Source organism: Pelophylax lessonae, assembly GCF_965119305.1.
Source record: "Pelophylax lessonae genome assembly, chromosome: 1".
NCBI lineage: Eukaryota > Metazoa > Chordata > Amphibia > Anura > Ranidae > Pelophylax > Pelophylax lessonae.
This window is the reverse complement of record NC_138768.1, coordinates 248,106,207-248,126,981: the sequence shown is the minus strand read 5'-3', so window position 1 is coordinate 248,126,981 and position 20,775 is coordinate 248,106,207. Positions and strand designations below refer to the sequence as shown.

At 39.9% G+C, this 20,775-nt stretch overlaps 1 protein-coding gene across 1 annotated transcript in view; it reads right to left on the bottom strand.

Moving 5' to 3' along the window:
- Positions 1-20,775, bottom strand: part of ADGRD1 (adhesion G protein-coupled receptor D1) — an 897,745-nt gene that overhangs the window by 682,275 nt on the left and 194,695 nt on the right. The window contains exon 13 of the mRNA XM_082270985.1: positions 13,799-13,940. Within this exon, the coding sequence (XP_082127111.1) occupies positions 13,799-13,940 (142 nt within the window). The remainder of the gene's footprint in view (positions 1-13,798; positions 13,941-20,775) is intronic.

Sequence of the window (20,775 nt, the reverse complement as noted above, 5' to 3'; positions counted from 1 at the left end):
CTTTCCCCTAGTTTGTAGACGCAATAACTTTTGCACAAACCAATCAATATACACTTCTTGGGATTTTTTTTTACAAAAAATTTGTGGCAGAATACAAATTGGCCTAGAATGATGAAAAAAATAGATTTTTTATTATTTTTTTTGCTGGGAATGTTATATAACAGAAAGTAAAAAAAATATATTTTTTTTTCAGAACTGTCGCTCTTTTTTTGTTTATAGCACAAAAAACAAAAATCGCACAGGTGATCAAATACCACCAAAAGAAAGCTCCATTTGTGGGGCAAAAAAGGACATCATTTTTTAGTTTGGTACAGTGTCGCACAACCAAGCAATTGTCAGTTAAAATAATGCAGTGCCATATCGTGGTTAAGGTAGTTTGATTTCATTATGTGTACTTGATTGTTATTTGTGTACTGATGCTTTTCTTTCTTAATTTTTTTTTTTTTTTTTTTTATCAGTCTTTTTTATTTCTGTGAAAAAAAAAGAAAACGAATTAATGAGGCTACTTGAAGGGTCATTTTTTGAAGGGCACAAAAACAGGTCTAGGTTATAATCTTATCCTGTTGCTGCCAGAGGCTATTTTTATTTTTTTATTTTTTTCATTTTAAAATGAACATTTTAGAGCTAAAACATCCCAATATACCAAAAATAATATACATTATTTTCTGAAAGCAGTGACCTTGAGGAAGAAAATGGTGGCTATTGAAATTTATTTTCACTAGAATATATTCAAATAGAGTACGGTATATATTTATTTGTCAAGCTTCAAATTTTGCACTCCTGGGAAGCAGCAAAAATCTACAGTACCTACAATTTTCCATAGGTGACGCTTTAAAAGCCTTTACAGATAGGGTGGGGGGTCAGCACCTTTATTCACATATAGAAGTGATCAGGCAGCTTTACAGACACCCAAATCACTTTTACTACATAGCCGAAAGCAAGGCGTCAAAGCTATACTGCCTCTATAGTTATTTTGCAAGCAGCGAAGACCAATGCTCCCTAAAAAACCACCTTAAGTTTGCCTTTCCCATTGACTCCAATTGCTGTTCACTCTAAGGGAATGACAATGATAATTCCCTATACTCTACATTATATTTTGTGTGATCACATGACAAAATGATGGAAATCTCTGAAGAACTTTGGTTGGTAGGTCTGATTGAGACAACTGTATTCCTGTCTATTAGCATTGGTAATATGCTCCAGGATGTGGAGGGGGGCCTGATGGTTGTGGCTCTTATCTTGCACCAGAGTCTAGGAGTACCACTGTGTTGGTTGACAACTGTCATTCATTTCCAAATTGAATCCAGCTATGAAGATTTTTCTTTTGCATGTCATCCTGTATCGAATTGTATTGTAAATGTATTGTCTGCCCTCACGTTGTAAAGCACTGTGCAAACTGTCAGCGCTACATAAATCCTATAATAATAATATTACATTATATTTTTATTTTATTTTCACTTTTAAATGAATAATTACCAAATGCTATGGTTTGAATTTCAAGAAAAAGATATTCTATAGACCAGCTGCAGAGGTTTCTATGCCATTCTTATGTACATCAGAGATATAGCGAGTCAGTCCAGTGCTTTTCATGGCAGCACCAGGATTCTATATAACCTTCTAAGTCTCTGCTGCTTTGAAATAACAGTCAGTGCATGATAGCTCTTGCTATACAAATCCTCTGTCAGTCATTTTGCCTTTCCTTCACAACTTTCTCCTGGTGAATGTATAAATTCCACTGGCACCTTGCGGAGATGCTGTTAGCTTGAACAAAACAGAGCAATTAGATATGAAATGAATATTTATACCTATTCTCTTTCATCTGACGAATATTCATTTTACCAGTGTGCATTGATAGCTGTTGACAAAGAAGAGGCTTAGCTATGAATTGCTTACTGTTTCATTTAAATCAGATTTAAAGGCACTAGTTTTGTTGCTCTAAACTAAAATGATTTGTACACATAATTTAAAAAGGACATATGTACTGTAGTATGTCACTAGCATTAACACAGTAGGTTTATTACCTCTTCATCCTGCCAGTAGATCTATTATTTTTCATCTGTTAAAGCGGTAGTATCCCGCTTTTTGACACTTTTACCTACAGGTAAGCCTATAATAAGGCTTACCTGTAGGTACAAATAATATCTCCTAAACCGGCATGGTTTAGGAGATATTTACAGTGCATGCAGCCAGTCGCGCGAGCGGCGCATGCGCTCTGAAGGTCCGGGGGGACCTTCAATTAGTTTGCCGGGAGCTTGCCGGAAAATCACTCCCGCGCGCATGCGTGGGAGTGACGTCATCGCGACTCCGGCCAATCATCGCGCCGGAGCCGTCTCTTCCGGCCAATCACCGCGCCGGAGCCGCCGAACCCAGAAGAGACGGCGAGGGATCATGGCAGCACCCGCAGCGATGTCCGGGGGTCCGTGTTGGGGCTTCGTTCTAAGGTAAGTTACACATAATGGGCTAGTATGTGATGCATACTAGCCCATTATGCCTTTGTCTTGCAGGTTTTTTTTTTTTTTTTTAGGGTTTACAACCGCTTTAAATACGAGGATCGAAAGTCAGATTGGCTGACCTGACAGCACTGAGGGGAGGCTATAGAAGCATTTTTCCCATAAAACGTTCTTCACTGATGCTACTACTTTACATTTATTTAATTCATCTGACCAAACCAGTTTCAAGATCTGGATCTAATCACTGTTTGGTCTTCAAGAATCTAGCCCAGGGAAGACATTGATATTATGAATGAACGCTTCCTTTCAGGGAACACTAGGCCTCACTGAGCTCATGGGTATACTGAGCACACTTATTTTAAATTGGGCACAGGGAAGAGCTTGATGCACTTTAGAAATGTGCACTGACTGCATTCTATATGTAGGTTCTGATTCAAAACCTACAGCATAGAATACATTTTTGCTGTGGCAATAAATTCATAACTTTTTTCTTTTTTTGAAGGTACAATTTTTAAAGGCACTTCAGTAATTCAGAGTGTGATTACATACAGTGTAGACAAGCTCTGTGACATTTCAGCTCCTATGACTGTTTCCAAAGCTATCTCTGATGGTTTGACAATCCTATTCATCAGATTCAGATACACCAACCCAACCTTTTCCATCCCTTGTAGTGTAGGATACAAAAATTGACCGCTACCCCAACCAAAAACCATCAATTCAGTACTGACTATATGTTTGACAACTTCTTTCCATGCTAATACTAGATTATATGTTCCTCAAAAAATTCTAGTGTGTCAGAAGGAATAAGCCCCCATAAACAGCCAGGGTCCAGGTGGTTATGAGTAAGCGACTAACAATGTCGTGAAACGCGTCAACCGGATACGTCGGTTTTGTACACTGTCTGTCTACTTTATTTTGAGGAATAAAGAAACCTTTGATTTCATCATAATACCCTGAGTGCGGTCTCACATTTGGATTTCTCAGCACATAGTCATTCACCATTATTACATCACTGGACAACCTAAATGACAGTTGATTTGGGATGTGTATATTTTTTTTTTATTAATAAAATACTTTTTCATTGGTGTGTTGTGTGTGTTCTATTTACTATTTTATTTTGTGTGAATGAGGGAGGGCTATTATGTACCCTTTACTTATTCAAGTGGGGGGATTGGATATCTGGGGGCCTGTGGGGCCATGTTAATGGTCCCCACATCCCTAGTATGGTGGATGTGGAAGGCGAGACATGTTGGAATATGGAAGCCTCCTTTAAAATAAGGGGTCCCCAGATATCTGCTTCCCCACATGAATGAATATGGGCAACACAGTACCCGTTACTGAAGACAAATTTAAATAGTAATAAACATGGTGACTGACCCTCTATGTTACTATATAAATAGGTTATGAGCCATGACCTGCTGACACAAACACAAGGATCTTCTTCTGCCAGATTTCCATTGTAATTGACAGTTGCCTGACCAGTTGCTGAATGTCAACAAAGCAGCCTGGAATTCTGGCCGATGTTATTGACTGGTTACAAATATAAGCAGGTTGAGGATCAGAACTGTCATTTAGCTGTGGCAGTTTTTCTTTTTTAGAAATGTCACTTTTTCTGGAGTATGTTCTTCAGGTGCAGCACTTTACTTGCAGGTTTAAGGCATCCTCTAAGATTGCCATTGAAATAAATTGTACATTTTTTATCTTGTCCTTTAAGCCACATTAAAAGACCCACTCGCCACTGAACAGTATTTAATTTAAAGAGGTTGTAATCCTCCTAAAAAAAATAAATGAAAAAATAAAAACCTGTAAGTCAAAGGCATAATGAGCTAGTATGCAACACATACTAGCTCATTATGAAATACTTACCTTGGATCAAAGCCCTTCCAATGGCATCCACTCACCACTGGGACGGCCCACATATTCACCCTTCTTTCTTCCGGGTACAAGTTCTACGGCCAACGGATTGGCCAGAACCACAATGACGTTGCCCAGAGAAGGGCAAAAAAGATAATTAGGGGAATGGAGGACATCAGCTATGAGGAAAGACTGCAAGCATTTAACTTATTCTCTCTGGAAAAGAGACGATTGAGGGGGCATATGATATCAATGTACAAATACTGTACTGGTGATGACCCTAGCATAAGGAACAGACTTTTCAGGGAAAGGGAATACAATAAGACACGTGGCCACTCCCTAAAACTAGAGGAAAAATGGTTTAATCTTAAAATATAGAGAGAGAAAACAGAGGCGCCTCTAAGTGTAGATTTTTTTACACATTTATTAATAAAATTATGCACTCACATCTGTAACAAGGTGCTCGTGAGAAAAAAAACATTTTGATGGTTCCGAGATGAGGTAGGTGGTAGATGTGATCATCCGATCTGTGCAGCCGTCCTACTGGGACTGAGCCCTCCTCGCCATGGCTGGCAGTGACGGCGGAGCTGGAAACAGGAACGAAGCTCGTAGTCTGTCAGTGGAAGCGAGGCTTGGTTCATAGTCGGACAGAGATGACGTCATGAAAGTGTGACACGTTTCCGAGCGTGCGTACTTCCGGGGGGGGGGGGGGGGGCAGCAGTGCTCCTTCTTCACAGCAAGAAAAACTTGTTTGATTATCTTAAAATATGTAGGGGGTTCTTTACTGTCAGAGCGGTAAGGAAATTCTGTTCCACAAGCAGTGGTATCAGCGGGGAGCATCAATAGTTTCAAAAAAACGATTAGATGGGCACCTTAAAGACCACAACATAAAGGGGTATACAATGTACGGTTAACAGCAAACACACACACATCATAGGGTTGAACTGAATGGACTGATGTCTTTTTTCAACCTCACAAACTATTTACTGTAGTTATGTAACTATGTAACATCACTTCGCTGTTCACTGGCTGCATTTAAAGTAAATATCTCCTAAACTGTGCACATTTAAGAGATATTTACAGTACCCATAGGTACGCCTTATCATAGGCTTATCCATGGGTAAAAGTTACAGAGGGAAGTTTACTTCCTCTTTAATTACTTTTTTTGGCATTGGTACAATTTCCCCAGCCCCCCTCCCCAGTGCCCAGCTATATAAGCCTTTTTTTTTTTTTTTTTTAATGCTTGCAATTTGGCTTTATAAAAAGGCTAGAAGAAATTGCAAGATTTGTCTTCAATAGACTTCAGTGGTGTTTGGGCACTATGTACAGGGTTTGCAGATCTTTTTTACTTGTTCAAAGTCAGGAGAACCAAACTTTGCTTGACCTGATTATCAGTATTGCCCAATAAGGGAATAATGCAAATGTGGGTATAAGTGTACAATATATGGTGATGTCTCCTAAATATTGGCCTTACATGTGTGATTTTCAACTGCACTGATTAGGCATATCTCACCAATCTAGTCCAGCTTTAGTGACTTTACTAATTCCTCAAAAAAAAAACACAGCTAGATCTCCTTTTATGAACCTTTACTAGACTTGTGTGCAACTTGCGATTTGACTGACTAATGTCTTATTTTACCAGCTAGTAATCATGTTTTTATTTATTCAGGTCACACTTTGGTATTTTCGCTTGGATCACTGTGCATCTGGCATTTTGAAATGGCAACATTCATACAGTTCCTAATCCTAGGAAACGTCAACAAGGTTTAGAAATACGTCTGACAGGCCATCACAAGTATGTGTTATTCCCATCCTATATTTTATTATAAAACCATTATATGCCTTGGATTCCGTTGCTTTAAAAGGTAACTGTTCTCAATATTCATCCCTGATACTGCCGCATCGTAAACTTTATGATCCAGTTTTAATAACTGAATCACAGAAAAGTGAAATTTATTTATTTGTGCATTCATTTAAGAATTCTGTCTTCACGGAGTCTTATTATGCTATGAAATGAACATAATGTACCTGATAAAAATGAGCCAACATTAATCAAAACAAGCAGTTGCCTCAGGTAGCTTGTTCTGGGGGCTCTAGCAAGCTAGCTTACTTTTGCATTAGTTAAATTTACTTGCTGCATCTTGTTATAAATTAAAGGGACAGGATTACAACAAATGAATATAAAATGCCATAGTTACATTTGTGCTTACTGATATTTTACCCAAAATGTATGTGTTCATTACACTAGAAATGCCGGCAGAAGAAAGTGCCTACAAGTACCTGGTTCTAAAGGAAAAAAATGTTTTTTACTTTAATGTATTCTCTTATAATATCAGTGCCCAGACCCCACCTTAAACACTTACCTAAGTCCTGTATCGATGCAGTACTGTGCAGGTCTTCTCTCCCCTCCCACTTCTCCCACAAGCTTCATGTGCAGAGGGAGCATGGGGGGTGTCTATGGACACACACAGCCTGACTTGGGAGTACACCCACACAAGTGCCCCCACAGCAGCCGGCTTGCTATGGGGCACTTGGAGAAGAGGAAGAATAGAGATTGCCAGTGGGGGACTCCGGAGTGGTTATAAGGGACTTTTCTGTGCAATGTGATTGCACAGGGCAGGTAGGTAAAACATGTTCCCTTTTTAAAAAGAAAACTGCCTTTACAATCCCTTTAAGGGCTGTGACCTTGGGATTTTACCTATTTCAGGCAAGTTTTGAATTTCCATACAAATCAAAGTGTAGTTCATATGTAGATCAGGAGGGGTCAAGGTACCCCCTCTAACTTCAGGGTCCTCTGACTAGGCACCCCCTTTACAGCTAGCTGACACTTGAATCCTAGAACCTTCTCCGGAGTGGTTCCCTCTAACACTAGGCAGACCACCAGGGGCAATCCGCAGTACTCACGACCTGTGTAGGCTTTCCTGGAACTGGACTCCTCTCTCTATCCGCTGGTTCTCGGCACACTGGACCCCTTTCAGCTCAACTCAGCACCCTCTGCATTCTCAGGCAGCACCCAGAGACATCCACTTCCTGTAACAGGAGGAGAGACAGCAGTACTCTACCTCCTGGGACTCTGCTTCCCGGAAAAGACCATGAGTCATGCACTCCCCTCAAACTTATACCCACTCCCAGAATCCTCTGGGGCAGAATCTGCCTTCTGGGGTAGCTACAAGCCTGAATGTGTCTCTGATTGGGTTTCCTCCACTGCCCTATGAGAAGCCTCTTACAGAGCCAGTGGGGAGACTCCCCTCTCAGCAGACACACCTGGAAGCCATGACAACCTACCTGACAAAAAGAAATCATAACTCTGTTGTTAGGCAGACAAAGCCCACTATATTTTACCTAGCACCTACCTGTAGGGTGCTACACAGAGAAAATAAACAAATCCTCCTGAATAAGTTGTCCCTGTTTATCTGAAGCCATCGGCCCTGTACAGCCTTCTACAACACACATAATTCACACAGAATCTGTCAGCATCTCTCAGCAGCACAAAGCAGAGATCAGGGCTCTAAATTCACACAATGAACAGTTTAGGGAAAAGAACTCCGAGCCCTGGCTGGAGGGAGGGGACACACATTCCTCCTCACACTACACAGAGAGCAAGCACAGCTGTAGCTGTCAATCACAGGCTGTGTGCCTTTAAGAAGGATCTTTCTCTCCTGGGCTTTGCCCAACTTGGTCCTTTGCTAAAGCCTCAATTAATTTCAGCTGTGCAGCTGAAGGGTACATGCAGAGGCTGCAGAGCAGGAAGATGTCTGCCTGTATGGAACATCTTTGGTGAAATCTACTGTGCTGAAGAGTGTCCTGAAGAGCTTGGAAGATGCTGGTGCCAGTGAAAATTGCAAAAATGTCTTACTGCTCACTAGAGTCTACTTAGAGAAAGAGGAAGATCCATTGACCTTTAACAGTAGACAGTGGATGAACTCAATACATTTTGTTTGGCTACTGTACCTTGTGCCTCTGACTCTCCCTTCAAGGTTAATAAGCAAAAAGTATAAAAAGGACTAAAGTGATTGGTGACCAACTTTTTAGTTACAACAGGAGGGGGCAAATTCAACCACTCAGATTGAAGGAGTGCAACAACTAAAAAAACTGTTCTGGTTGAGCTTAGACCTTAAAGGGATCAGTGACAATACAAAGGAGACAGAGGGGGAGGTTTACAAAAACTGGAGCACTCAGAAGCTGATGCAGCTTTGCATGTGTCAGAGTCTGGAGCTGAACCTGGTACCTCAACTGTGTCTGATGATGACTCTTCTCACTGAGCTACCTGAGATGCTCAACAGTGCTCTGTCTGATCCATTGGACAACCCCTCCTTGTGCCTTGACTTTTGCTGAACCTTGAACTCTTTGCTCCTCCCATGGACTTCCTGATTTAAGCCATGTCTCTGCACTTCCTGTTTGCCAGATTATTGTGCTCTCTTCAGCCAGTATCTCACCCTTGTCTTCCCTGCTGCCGTCCATATTGTGCTACCACTCATTATGTACCCTTGGCTTGTTCCTCGACTACACTTCTGCCTAATTCCAACCTGCAACTTCTCCTTACTGACCTTTGGCTTGTGTTGCTGACTAAGCTTCTGTTTGAGCCTGTCCTACTTATCTGCTTCTGGACCCCAGCTTGATTGTGGGACAATCCTGAGGACGATGACTTGGTACTAACTCGCAGCAAAATCCATCTTCACCATTAGGAGATCTGGTGAACACCAGTTAGTACTTAGACTCCACACCTCAGGTGAGCCTGTGTCATCCGCAAGTGTGACTGCCTGTGTACTTATCCTGCTGGTCAGTAGAGGTAGTCCCAATACTGCTATAGCAACTGGTCCTCAAGCTTGACCCCTGATCATGACAGCATGGCAACCAATCAGTGTCTAACTTCAGCTTGTTCAATTAACCTCTGATAATGCAACCTAGAAGCTGACTGGTTTCTATACAGAGCTGCGCCAGATATTGCACACTCCAGTCTAGTAAATCCCCCCATTGTGTAAGGATAGAGTTCACAAACCTAGGAAAGTAAGACTTTGTTTTGCAACTTGGTTGATATGAAATTCACAAGATCTGCCTATATTGTATTATGCCATTATACTTGAGGAAAAACATGATAAGGAAAAGGGCATGCATGAACAAATACAAACTAAAGTGTGTGTCAGAGTTTTATAGACTGGAGAGCTGGGATGCAGAATGAAATGTACCTTCCAGGAAGAGATTAAGAGATTAAGAAATGAAAAAAAAATAATAATAATAAAAAGTAGCAATACATAAGGTAAGATAATATGCCACGGCCGTGCCGGTTCCAGATCACAGTTCTCTTAACTGAGCTGAGCAATCACATAATGATCATGGTAATAACAGTAGATCTTGTTATAATGAGAGTGATAAATTACAGCAAGGACTTGTTTCTTAGGTGTCTCACCATGTCAGTAACTAACATAAATACCTTCCAAGACTTAATAAAGATCTTAATAAATTATATAATTTATTCTGTTCTTTTCTGGGAGAGTTCTCACATCACTGAACAGATTTAACTGTCCAACAGCACCAAATGAGCACACAGGACATCGTGAGAGAACATTACTTCAACTCTGCGGGAACAGCCAACATTTGGATTTCTGCTGCTGAACATCTTTTAGAAAGGCAGATGTTGGGTGTATACTGGTATTTCTATTTATTTATAACTTCAATAACAAAAATAGACACTTTGTGATAAAGGTTATCTTATCACTGCTTTTTTTTTGTGTTTTTCCAGTCATGCCCCGGTTTAGGAAGTGATCTGTAAAACGCCACGGGCCTCTGTAGAGCTAAGTGGCTGCAAATCCTCTACTTCTCTACGTCAACTTAATGACACTACACAGACAAGAATGGGCTTAAACTGAGCAATGCTATCAAGATTTACATTGTTTACTCTGAAAGTGAAGAAGCCGGGAAGGTTAGTCAGGTCTGCCTGTTTGGTTCAAAATTTTTAATCAAATCCCCCTGAATAAATATGACAGTATACATTCATGATTGACATTCACACAACACATCTTCTATTGCGGTGTTGAGTGGAAAGCCGCTAACAGGTGTGAAGCATGAGCACCCAAAGGGTACTTGTGTAAAACAACTGCAGCTTTCAATACACCCTACCTTATTTGACTTATATCAAAGGAAAGGAAGATATGGTTAATTTATCAATATACTATGTAAAAATAAATGCTAAAGAGGATCTAGCCTTAGAAATAATACTCATCCTAAAGCAGAAAAGCATACGTCAGCATTACCAATCAAATTATAATTCTGAGTAAAAAAAACTTCTTGCCTGTGATGAATAAAAAAGTGGTACACCCAAGCTTCCCTAGGCAGCTGTAATCACATGGTCTCTTACTGCCAATCATTAGCAACCTCAGTGTCTTTTATTTTCATCCAGATAGACGTCAATGGCCCATTCACACTTAAGCATTTAATTGCGGTGGGCTAATGCACATGCATTAATGTGCATTGTTAAGGCACCCCATTCATTATTATAGGGCTGCCAATGCACCAAAATGGACAAAAATGATGCTTTTTTTAAAAATGCAGCACACTTTTTACAATATATATGCTTGTGGGGCACTGCACTGCACTGTAGAAAGTGTCGGGATGCCACAACCAACAAGTTTGAAAGGGCTTTTTTTGTGATAAAAGTATCAAAGCAGAAAGGAAGCACGGCCTGCATATGTAGTGTCCAAAAAAAAAAAAACTGCCCCCACTTTCATAGTTAATGAAAACATTATACTGTATTCATAATAAAAAAATATATATAAATATATATATAAATATATATATATATATATATATATATATATATATATATATATATATATATATGTAAAGTCGTTAAAAAAATTATTTTTCCTCCTTAACATACTTTTATTTTTTTGCAAGTAATGACTATTAAAAGCAACCTACTGTATCTAAATATAAAGAAATGTTCCACTGTCAACTTGTTTTAAAAGGTATGAGTTTCAGAGATTTATGTTTTCATGACTACTTAAAAAGTCACTGATCATGCACAAGCCGTGGGTCACTAGTCTCAACACTCCCTGCCTTCTGCTTGCTCAGGTTAGTGACTAGCTAAGTAGTAAAGCATAGATAAGATTGGCAGCCCCAGAATTTTTACCATTTCTTTTACAACAAAATACTTGCTTTTGTTGAGCATTTTTTTGGGTAAAAATATAGTTTTTGCCTTTCTTTGTTCATGTTTTCTATCTCTGAACTGTACAACTCCAGTTGACCCCTTCTATGAACTTCCTGAACTTTGGTTATGTAATATAAATGACTCTGTATAACAATGTAGTTTGAGAGATTCTTACAAACTTGAGCTGCAGTAAACTGCAACTTATAGCACAGCTTCTTGTAATATGTAGCTTAAAAAAAAAAAACTGGTCTGTAATTTTATCATTCAGAGACTGATTTAGTAATGGGTTGCTTTTCACTTAGCATATGTATTCACTTCCAATATACAGTCAGATTCAGGATGGATATTTGAAATGAACTTATTACACTGCATTTCAAATTACTCCATTAGTCATTTAGACTCTGGAAGTGAAATAACATGTAAATAAATAAAAAAATGGTAAAAGGCAGGCCTTTTATTGCAGAAGAGACATCCCTTTTAGATTGTAAGCTCTAACGAGCAGGGTCTTCTGATTCCTACTGTATTAAAATGTATTGTATTTGTACTGTCTACCCTCAAGTTGTAAAGCGCTGTGTAAACTGTCGGCGCTATATAAATACTACATAATAATAATAATATCTCTTCTGCAATAAAGTGCACTTACCTGGCTGATCTCAATCCTCCACTAAATGTACACTGAGCTGCACATGCACAGCTCAGTTTGCATTCCAGTGCACTCCCTGTGTGTCAGGATGACTGAACTCCTGTGCATGCAGAGGAATGATACCATCCCATGCTGGCCAATCAAAATGACCAAAGACAGGCACCCAGAAGAACCAAGGGAGATGCCGATGCCGGCAAGGGAACTGGCAGGCGTCAGATCTTTGGAACTAAGGTAGGTATGTGTGTCTTTTATTCCGCTTCACTGTCTATGGGTTTGATTTACTAAAGGCTGATAAGCTGTTCACTTTTCAAAGAAAGTTGCACTTTGCAAGGGAATCTTCTCAAGATCTCAGTGAATGTGGTACAATTTCACTTTGCAAGAATACCTAATCAAATGCAAGAAAAAAATAAAAAAATAAAACAGTATTTTCGTTTGTACGTGATTGGATGATGGAAGTCAGCAGAGCTTTACCTCATTCACTAAGCTCTGGGGAGCTTGCACAGTGAACAGTCTATTTGTCTTTAGTAAATCAAACCCTACAGGTCCAATCTCTGATGTACTTACTAGGAAGCTGGGTCTAGTTATCAATATTGGTGTACATCACTTATGCAAACTTTATTGTAGATTGATAAATGTTAAACTGTCTGTATTTGAAAAATATATGTTTGTCTGCTTTACCGTTCTTTTGCAATGAATTCTAAATTTAGATGGTGAAGAGTGAATGAAAAGATTATTGGCTTTCCTGTGAAGCATAGGGATTATATTAACAGTGATTGTAAATCATAGGAAGTTTCTCAAACAAAGAAATCTGGAATTTCTATAACCAGTGTAGAAGTGTACATACTGGACTGTATAAAACTTCAATACTGAACGACTCCCAAACTAAACAAAATGTCCTTTCACAGCCCTTCCCTAAAATCTTGCTGGATTGTTAATGAGGAATTCCACTGTGTTAACCCCTTCTGCGAATATTGTCAGGTTATTACTACAGAAAAGTAACTGACACATACATCAGCAGTCATGTCACCGCATGTCAAGCAGCGATGTCAACTTTCTTATAAGACTATATATAGGTGAGTGCAATATTCATGACAGTAAAAAATGCATAAGCCCATACATATACTGTAGACCATGTACATTACAGGATTACGAACGTTGACTATATCTGGCATGCAAGTGACAAGATAAGGTACTTCCTAATTATAATGACAACTGATTGTATAAAAGACAGAGTAGAATAATTAGTGTGGCATAATTAGATACAAATTGTTGATGTAAAGCAATTGGTACTTTAAAAGCTACTAAACAAATGAGTAATGAGCAAATAATTCATCAATTATTTTCCTCTATGTAACAAATCTCTGTGAACAAGCATGCCATCATGCATGGTGAACTTTTATCTCAAGGAAGCAAAAGGCTTTCGGGTGACTATAGTATTTCTACAGTTATACCCAACAAGATCCAGATTGTTTCCTGACTCTGTGGAACTCAGCTGAATTGAGAATAATTGTCTAATGTCTGTATTTCTCATTCTCTACAGGCCTCCATATTGACCTATTTTCTCACTACTCATGCTCCAGCTCTATGAAATATATGTTTGTACGGTATCCATCGATCTATAACGTTATATCGAATTTCAGCACTTTGATAAGTGTTATTGTCATGTAGACAATGCATTAGGTTATATCATTGTTCTTTACTCACCAAGATATGTGTCAGTTGAATAGTTATGAGAGGAGATCCAGAAAGGTTTGGACACAGGTATGGGGGTGGTTCTACCTTCAAAGAAATTATATAACTGGCTGCTGAAATCATGTAATCATTGTACTGGTTTGCCTCCGAGATTCTAAAAAAGAAGAAAATAATTATTATTTTTTTTTCCATAAAATAATTTTTATTGAAAACCAATGAATACAGACAACTGCACAACAGCATATGAAACAAAATGTAAGTCAGAAGAACCGCACACAGGTTGTCTAACGATACAAGCCATACTGCACAGCAAATATGAAAATTCCTCCTGAATGGGACCAAAGCCCAATCCCCCTGTGGGTGCAAACAAGTCAGGAACATACACACAGGCCACTGGATTTTATGGAATAACCCATTAAGCCAAGTCAGGGCAGTGATGAGATGCTACTGTGGCACAGAAACAATGAGATTTAGCCAGATTGAGGTATGCCAGTGACCAGGGGATCCTATACAGAATGGTGAAGGCCAGGAGGAATGAAAGAAAAAGCCAAGTCACCCTTCTACGGACAGGGCGAGTTTGCAAGGCACGAGTATGGCTCTGAGAAAAGCTCAGAAGTGTGAGGCCGCTTCAAGAATTGAAGAAGAGGGGGGGAAACGAGGACAGAGAAAGAAAGCAGGAGCCAGAAAGGCCGAAAAGACAAGCTGAGAAGAGGGATAAGACATAGACAAGAGGTAACAAGGGGAAACAACAACAAAAATAAAAAAGGGGAGAGGTACCAGAAGGGAGGGAGGAATGGAGGGGGGACCAGGAGGAGAGTACGCCTAACAAGGAGGTCTACCAGGCAAAGCGACCTTAAACAGGGGTCATAATCATGGAGTAAGCAGCTGTATCTTTGAAGCGGATCCAATCGAACCAGGTAGCAACAAATCCAGAGTAAGAATCGTAGGCGATTGTAATCAATTCCTCCATTTGTTAGATGTGGTTCAGCCTGCGGAACCATTCTCTGATGGAGGGGACAGTGGTTGACCTCCAATGGCATGGTACGCACAACTTAGTCGCAGTGACCATGTGCATGGCCAGCGACTTCCAATAGGAACGCTGCCGAGAAGGGGCCCAATGCAACAGATATTGTGTCAGGGAGAAACCCAGCACCCTTGAGGTAACCAATTTGATTGTGTCATGAACCATCGTGCAGAAGGGTTGGAGAACAGGGCAGGACAGAAAATAATTATTTTTAATCCTTGACAGGGACTGTTACGTTAGGCAAGGTTTTATATCTATTCATCAGATTCAATAGAACTGCAAAAGTGTTTTCAAACAGTCAGTCAGCTGTCAAAGAACCATTACACCCAAAACTGGTTTATGGTTTTTGGTGAATGCTGGGGACTTCAATCACTAACTAATATTTTTCTAACCCTTTTCATTCTGTTAAAAAAAAATTTTTTTATATTGTGGGACTAGCAACAGGAAGACTAAGTACATCATTTCACAGCAGAAGGAGAAGAAAGAAAAGTCTAATAGAGAAATAGTGTACTAAAGCACTGTCAGTGACCCATGGTTATGAGCCCATAAAAGGCTAGAAGAGGTACAAAGAGCAATTGCCAAGTGGGTAAAAGATAGTGCTGCTCCCCTAAAATTGGTCCTAAGTTACCTATAATGTGGATACAAGAAAGACAGAAGGGGTTGCACCCATCTAAATGTAGGCTGTTTATTAAAATGAATTAATAAAAATGCTAAAATCCACTCACTGCATCAGCAGGAAAGTAGGCATATCTGAGTTTGGAGAAATCCCAGTCCTACATGCTCTGTGCAGAGTTCAGCAGGTAGCAGCTGAACTCTGTACAGAGATAGGCAGGTAAGTGGCTGGTGTTTCTGCAGAGTTCAGCTGGAGTGCTGGACGGGAAGACTGTCAGGCTATAGAGTGGAATGCAAGCCACCTTCCGTATTTGAGCAGCTTCCTGGAGCTTTCGGCAACCTTTGGGAGTACTTGACGTCAACACATTGGGGGCATAGTTACGTGTTTCCGGGCAACAAGCTGAACTCCTTTGTCAAACCAAGGGGGGCATAACCACGCCCCCAATGTCCTGACGTCATCTTCAAATACAAAGATTTCCAAGGAAGCCAATCAACCATGGAAGGCAGCTTGCATTCAGTGCTCAAACCTGACTTGCTGCCAGCCCTCCCGCCCAGAACTCCAGCTTTCCGGCCAAACTCTACAGAAACACCAGCCACTTACCTGCTGATCTCTGCACACAGACTAGCCATTGCCTGTTGAACTCTGCACAGAGGAGCTAGGACACTGGGATTTCTCCACAGACAGATATGCCAACTTTTCTGTTGATGCCGTTAGGGCATTTTATCATTTTAATTGATGCAATTTAATAAACAGCCTACATTTAGATGGGTGATACCCCTTCTGTCTTTCTTGAAAAAAAAAGGCTAGTACATATTAAAATGATGATAAATAAATTTAAAGCATCAACATCTGACAACAAACTAAATCATCAATTATAGTAAAATGACCCTTTAAGAAAATATACAATAAATATACCCAATAAATCCTAAATTCAAGGCCACTTTGACCTGAAATAAGGTTCCCTGGCAAATCCTAATGTGAAACCTGATCAATTTAAAGTTGCAAAACTAATAGCACAGATGTTTAGCAGGCATGTGAAGATACTTGCATGTATTTTCACATACATCCGATTCTGAAGCACCATGAGAGACCAACCCCCAGGGTGCTCTAATAAATAACAATTTTCGGGAACTTAAGTCACTTGGCCCTGCCATCTCTGGATTCACACCTCACTATTTGTCAAAGAGTCTTTCTATCATTGTGAACGACTAATAGTGAAGCTGAGTAGCAGAAAGGAGGTGAAGCAAAGCACAGCTTCAGTTCCTGTAGTAGTTCCTGTAGTAGTTTGCATAGCTATCCAGGATACGAAGCTTTTGTTTCCTCTACAAGCTATGTCAGCGTATATGCAGACATCGTATTTACATCTCTGATATCAATTTCAAAGTGAATACAGAATCCCACAAAAAAATTCAAAGGCTTGTGTTGAGCAACAAATGTTTTGTCTAAGCTTCACATATTATCACTGTATTATCACTGTAACAAACACAAAGAATGAATCCTGCAATTAATCTTCACACTTGCAAACTTAGTGACTTTGATAGTTATTTTCAGTAACAGCTTCTTCTATTTCCCTGCCTAACTGCAGGCCACAACAAAACACAGACCTTCACCCTCCACTATAATTTAGTATTAGTTGTTTGCATCTTGAGGGGAGGGGGTAAAATATATTTTTTGTAGGTCTCAGTCCTTTTCTTACTTTCTTGTCTAGATGAGAATGATGTTATTACCCCCTACCGCCCAAAGCCTGATCGGATACTGTCACACATCCCAGGAGGCTTCTGGGAACTCTCCGCCAGTCTGCCACCACGCATGCACCACCATGCCTCCTCAGGGGTCGGTTCAAAGAACAAGGGAGAGACAGTTGGTCTCCTAGTAACATCACATGAGAAAATGGATGGTGGCGCAGGACCCAGAGTGTTGAGATGGAGCAGCAGCTTATATGCTGGATCCAAAGGGTGGGTGAGTATGTTTTTTTGTAGACAACCCAGCAGGGCTGCTGTTAGAAATCACGGGGCCCCATACAGACTACCTGGCAGGGCCCCCCTAAGAAAATATTAAAGATATATTTAGCTAAAATTACAACAAAATCACTATTAGCAGACACAAATTTAACATAACTCACATAATACCTGCTAAATCTAAAAAAAAACTATGTTAATAAATAAAAATGAAGATGAGATGAAAAAAATATACAGGCTGGGCAGTTGGAGCTCCTGGATCAGAGAGACAGAGGGAGAGAAACAAAGTTACAAATAAACTCCCGAGTAGAGATAACATTATAGCCAGTGCTGGGAGGGGGGCCACACAGGAAGGGGGATTAGTGAGGGACGACTGTCTCTTTCTCAGGAGATAAAAGCTGATAGCAGGGAGAGGAACAGAGATCAGATTCAGGTGCTGGAGGAAGATTTCTGTATTTGTTGTCCATCACTAATCCCCCTCTCTGTGTGGGCCCCCCTGTGTGCTCGGGCCCCCTACAAGAGGGCTGGTGGTCCCCCCCCCCTATCAGCGGCCCTGCAACCCAGCATTCAAGACAAGAGGATAACCTTGCTTTTAACCCTTTAATTATTTTAACCTAATATAACAGAGACCTTGCTCTCAATCAACAATACTGTCTTTTTCTTGTTTAGATGTTATTTCATTTATTCCACATTTGACCTAATTCATATCTCCTAATTCTCAGGTTCACAAAACTACATAACACGCTTTAATAAGTAAGCTAATTATACAGTAGTATTTTTTTACTACTAGTGCTATTATAACACTAGTCAGTATTATGTTATTGACCCTTATGATGAAATATAAATGTCAGTTTACTATTTACCATCCCATAAAATAACACCAGCTTCAGGGAGGTGATAACTGTAAAAATCAAAAGATGTCTATGAAAGACGAACAGAAAAAAAGAGCCATTTGAGGGGCCGATAATTTGTCACTGATAAACTAAAACTTCACAACATAAAATATCATTTTTAGAACAGAACTTTAAACAGATTAATGTTCATTTCATATGAAAGATACAAATTGCACATCTTGCTGTTATAAGTAGTTCAACTTTCACAAACATGAATATCAGCAAGATGTGTAATTTTTATTTTTCACATAAACTGGGCATAATTGGGAAGTTATAAAACATACTATATTACCAAAAGTATTGAGACGCCTGCCTTTACATGCACATGAAATTTAATGGCATCCCAGTCTCCCTTTCCAGCTATAACAGCTTCAACTCTTCAGGGAAGGCTGTCCACAAGGTTTAGGAGTGTGTCTATGGGAATGTTTGACCATTCTTCCAGAAGCATATTTGTGAGGTCAGGCAATATGTTGGACGAGAAGGCCTGGCTCGCAGTCTCCACTCTAATTCAACCCAGAGGTGTTCTCTCAGATTGAGGTCAGTACTCTGTGCAGGCCAGTCAAGTTCCTGCACCCCACAAACTCGCTCACTCACACATGTTGGAACAGGAAGCGCCAGCCCCAAACTGTTGCCACGAAGTTGGGAGCATGAAATTGTCCAAAATGTCTTGGTATGCTGAGCCTTAAAAGTTCCCTTCACTGGAACTAAGGGGCCAAGACCAACCCCTGAAAAATAATCCCGCACCATAATCCTTCCTCCACCAAATGATTTGGACCAGTGCACAAAGCAAGATCCATATAGATGTGGATGAGTGAGTTTGGGATGGAGGAACTTGACTGGCCTGCACAGAGTCCTGACCTCAACCCGATAGAACACCTTCGGGATAAATTAGAGCGCAGACTGCGAGCCAGGCCTTCTCTCCAACATCAGTGCCTGACCTCACAAATGCGCTTCTGGAAGAATGGTCAAACATTCCCATAGACACACTCCTAAACCAGAAGAGTTGAAGCTGTTATAGCTGCAAAGGGTGGGACAACTCAATATGAAATCCTACAGACTAAGACTGGGATGCCATTAAAAGTTCATGTGCGTGTAAAGGCAGGTGTCCCAATACTTTTGGTAATATGTATATAAATTATTTGCAGCTCGGTAATCATTAATACTTATGGCAAAATTCAGGCTTAGATTAATGAAAGTGGGAAACAACACTAGACATTTCAGATATGATCTAAATCGGATCTCTTGAGAAAATACTCAGTGAAGGTGACAAGCAGATTTAGGGATTAGATCTGATAAACAGCGTGTCTGAGGAAGTATGGAAGGAGATGTGTAACATCATAAAAGACGCAGTAATGAAAACTATCCCAAAGAAAAAGAAAAGCAAGAAAGCAAAGTGGCTATCTGATTAGGCCATACAAATAGCTGAACAAAGAAGGAAAGCAAAAGCCAATGGAGAAAAGGGAAAATATACTTCACTTAGTCTTGCGCTGATAGTTTTTTCACAATATACTAAACAAACCCAGACTTCAAGAGGATAGCAAGAAGAGACAAATATACCATCCTAAACTATTAATGAAAATAATTAGAGGAAAAGAAAAGAATGAGAAAGACTAGAGAGCTTTTCAAGAATATTGGAGATATCAAGGGAAAGTTTTGTGCAAAGATGGGCACAAGAATAGACAGAAATGGCAAGGACCTGACAGAAGCAGACGTGATAAAGAAGAGATGGCAAGAATACACAGAAGAACAATACAAGAAAGATATGAATGTCCCATATAACCACAATGATGCAATCACTGACCTTGAACAGGATATCCTAGAGAGTGAAGTCAAGTGGGCCTTAGGAAGCATTGCTAATAACAAAGCTAGTGGAGGTGATGGTATCCCAGCTGAGTTATTTAAAATCCTAAAAGATTATGCTGTTAAAGTGCTATATTACAAATGCAACTAATTTGGAAAACTCAACAATGGCCACAGGACTGGAAGGGGTCCGTTTACATTCCGTTATCAAAGAATGTTCAAACTATCATACGATCACACTCATCTCACATGCTAGCAAGCTGATGCTGAAAATTCTACGTACTAGGCTTCAGCAGCATGTGAACAGAGAGCTACCACAAGTACAAGCTGGAGTTCAATGAGGCATTAAGAGGAATTAAGAGATTGAATTGCCAACATTCACTTGATCATGGAGAAAGCAAGGGAGTTCCAGAAGGATGTCTACTTCTACTTTATTGACTACAGTAAAGACTTTGTGTGGATTACAATGAGATGTGGCAAATACTGAAAGAAATGGAAATACCAGACCACCTCACCTGTCTTCTGAAAAACCTGTATGCAAGTCAAGAAGCAACAATTAGAACAGGACATGGAACAACTGACTGGTTCAAAATTGAGAAAGGAGTGCAGCATGGATATATAGTGCTACCCTATTTATTTAACTTATTTGCAGAGTACATTATGCAAAATGCCAGGATCGATGAATCACAAGCCGGAATTAA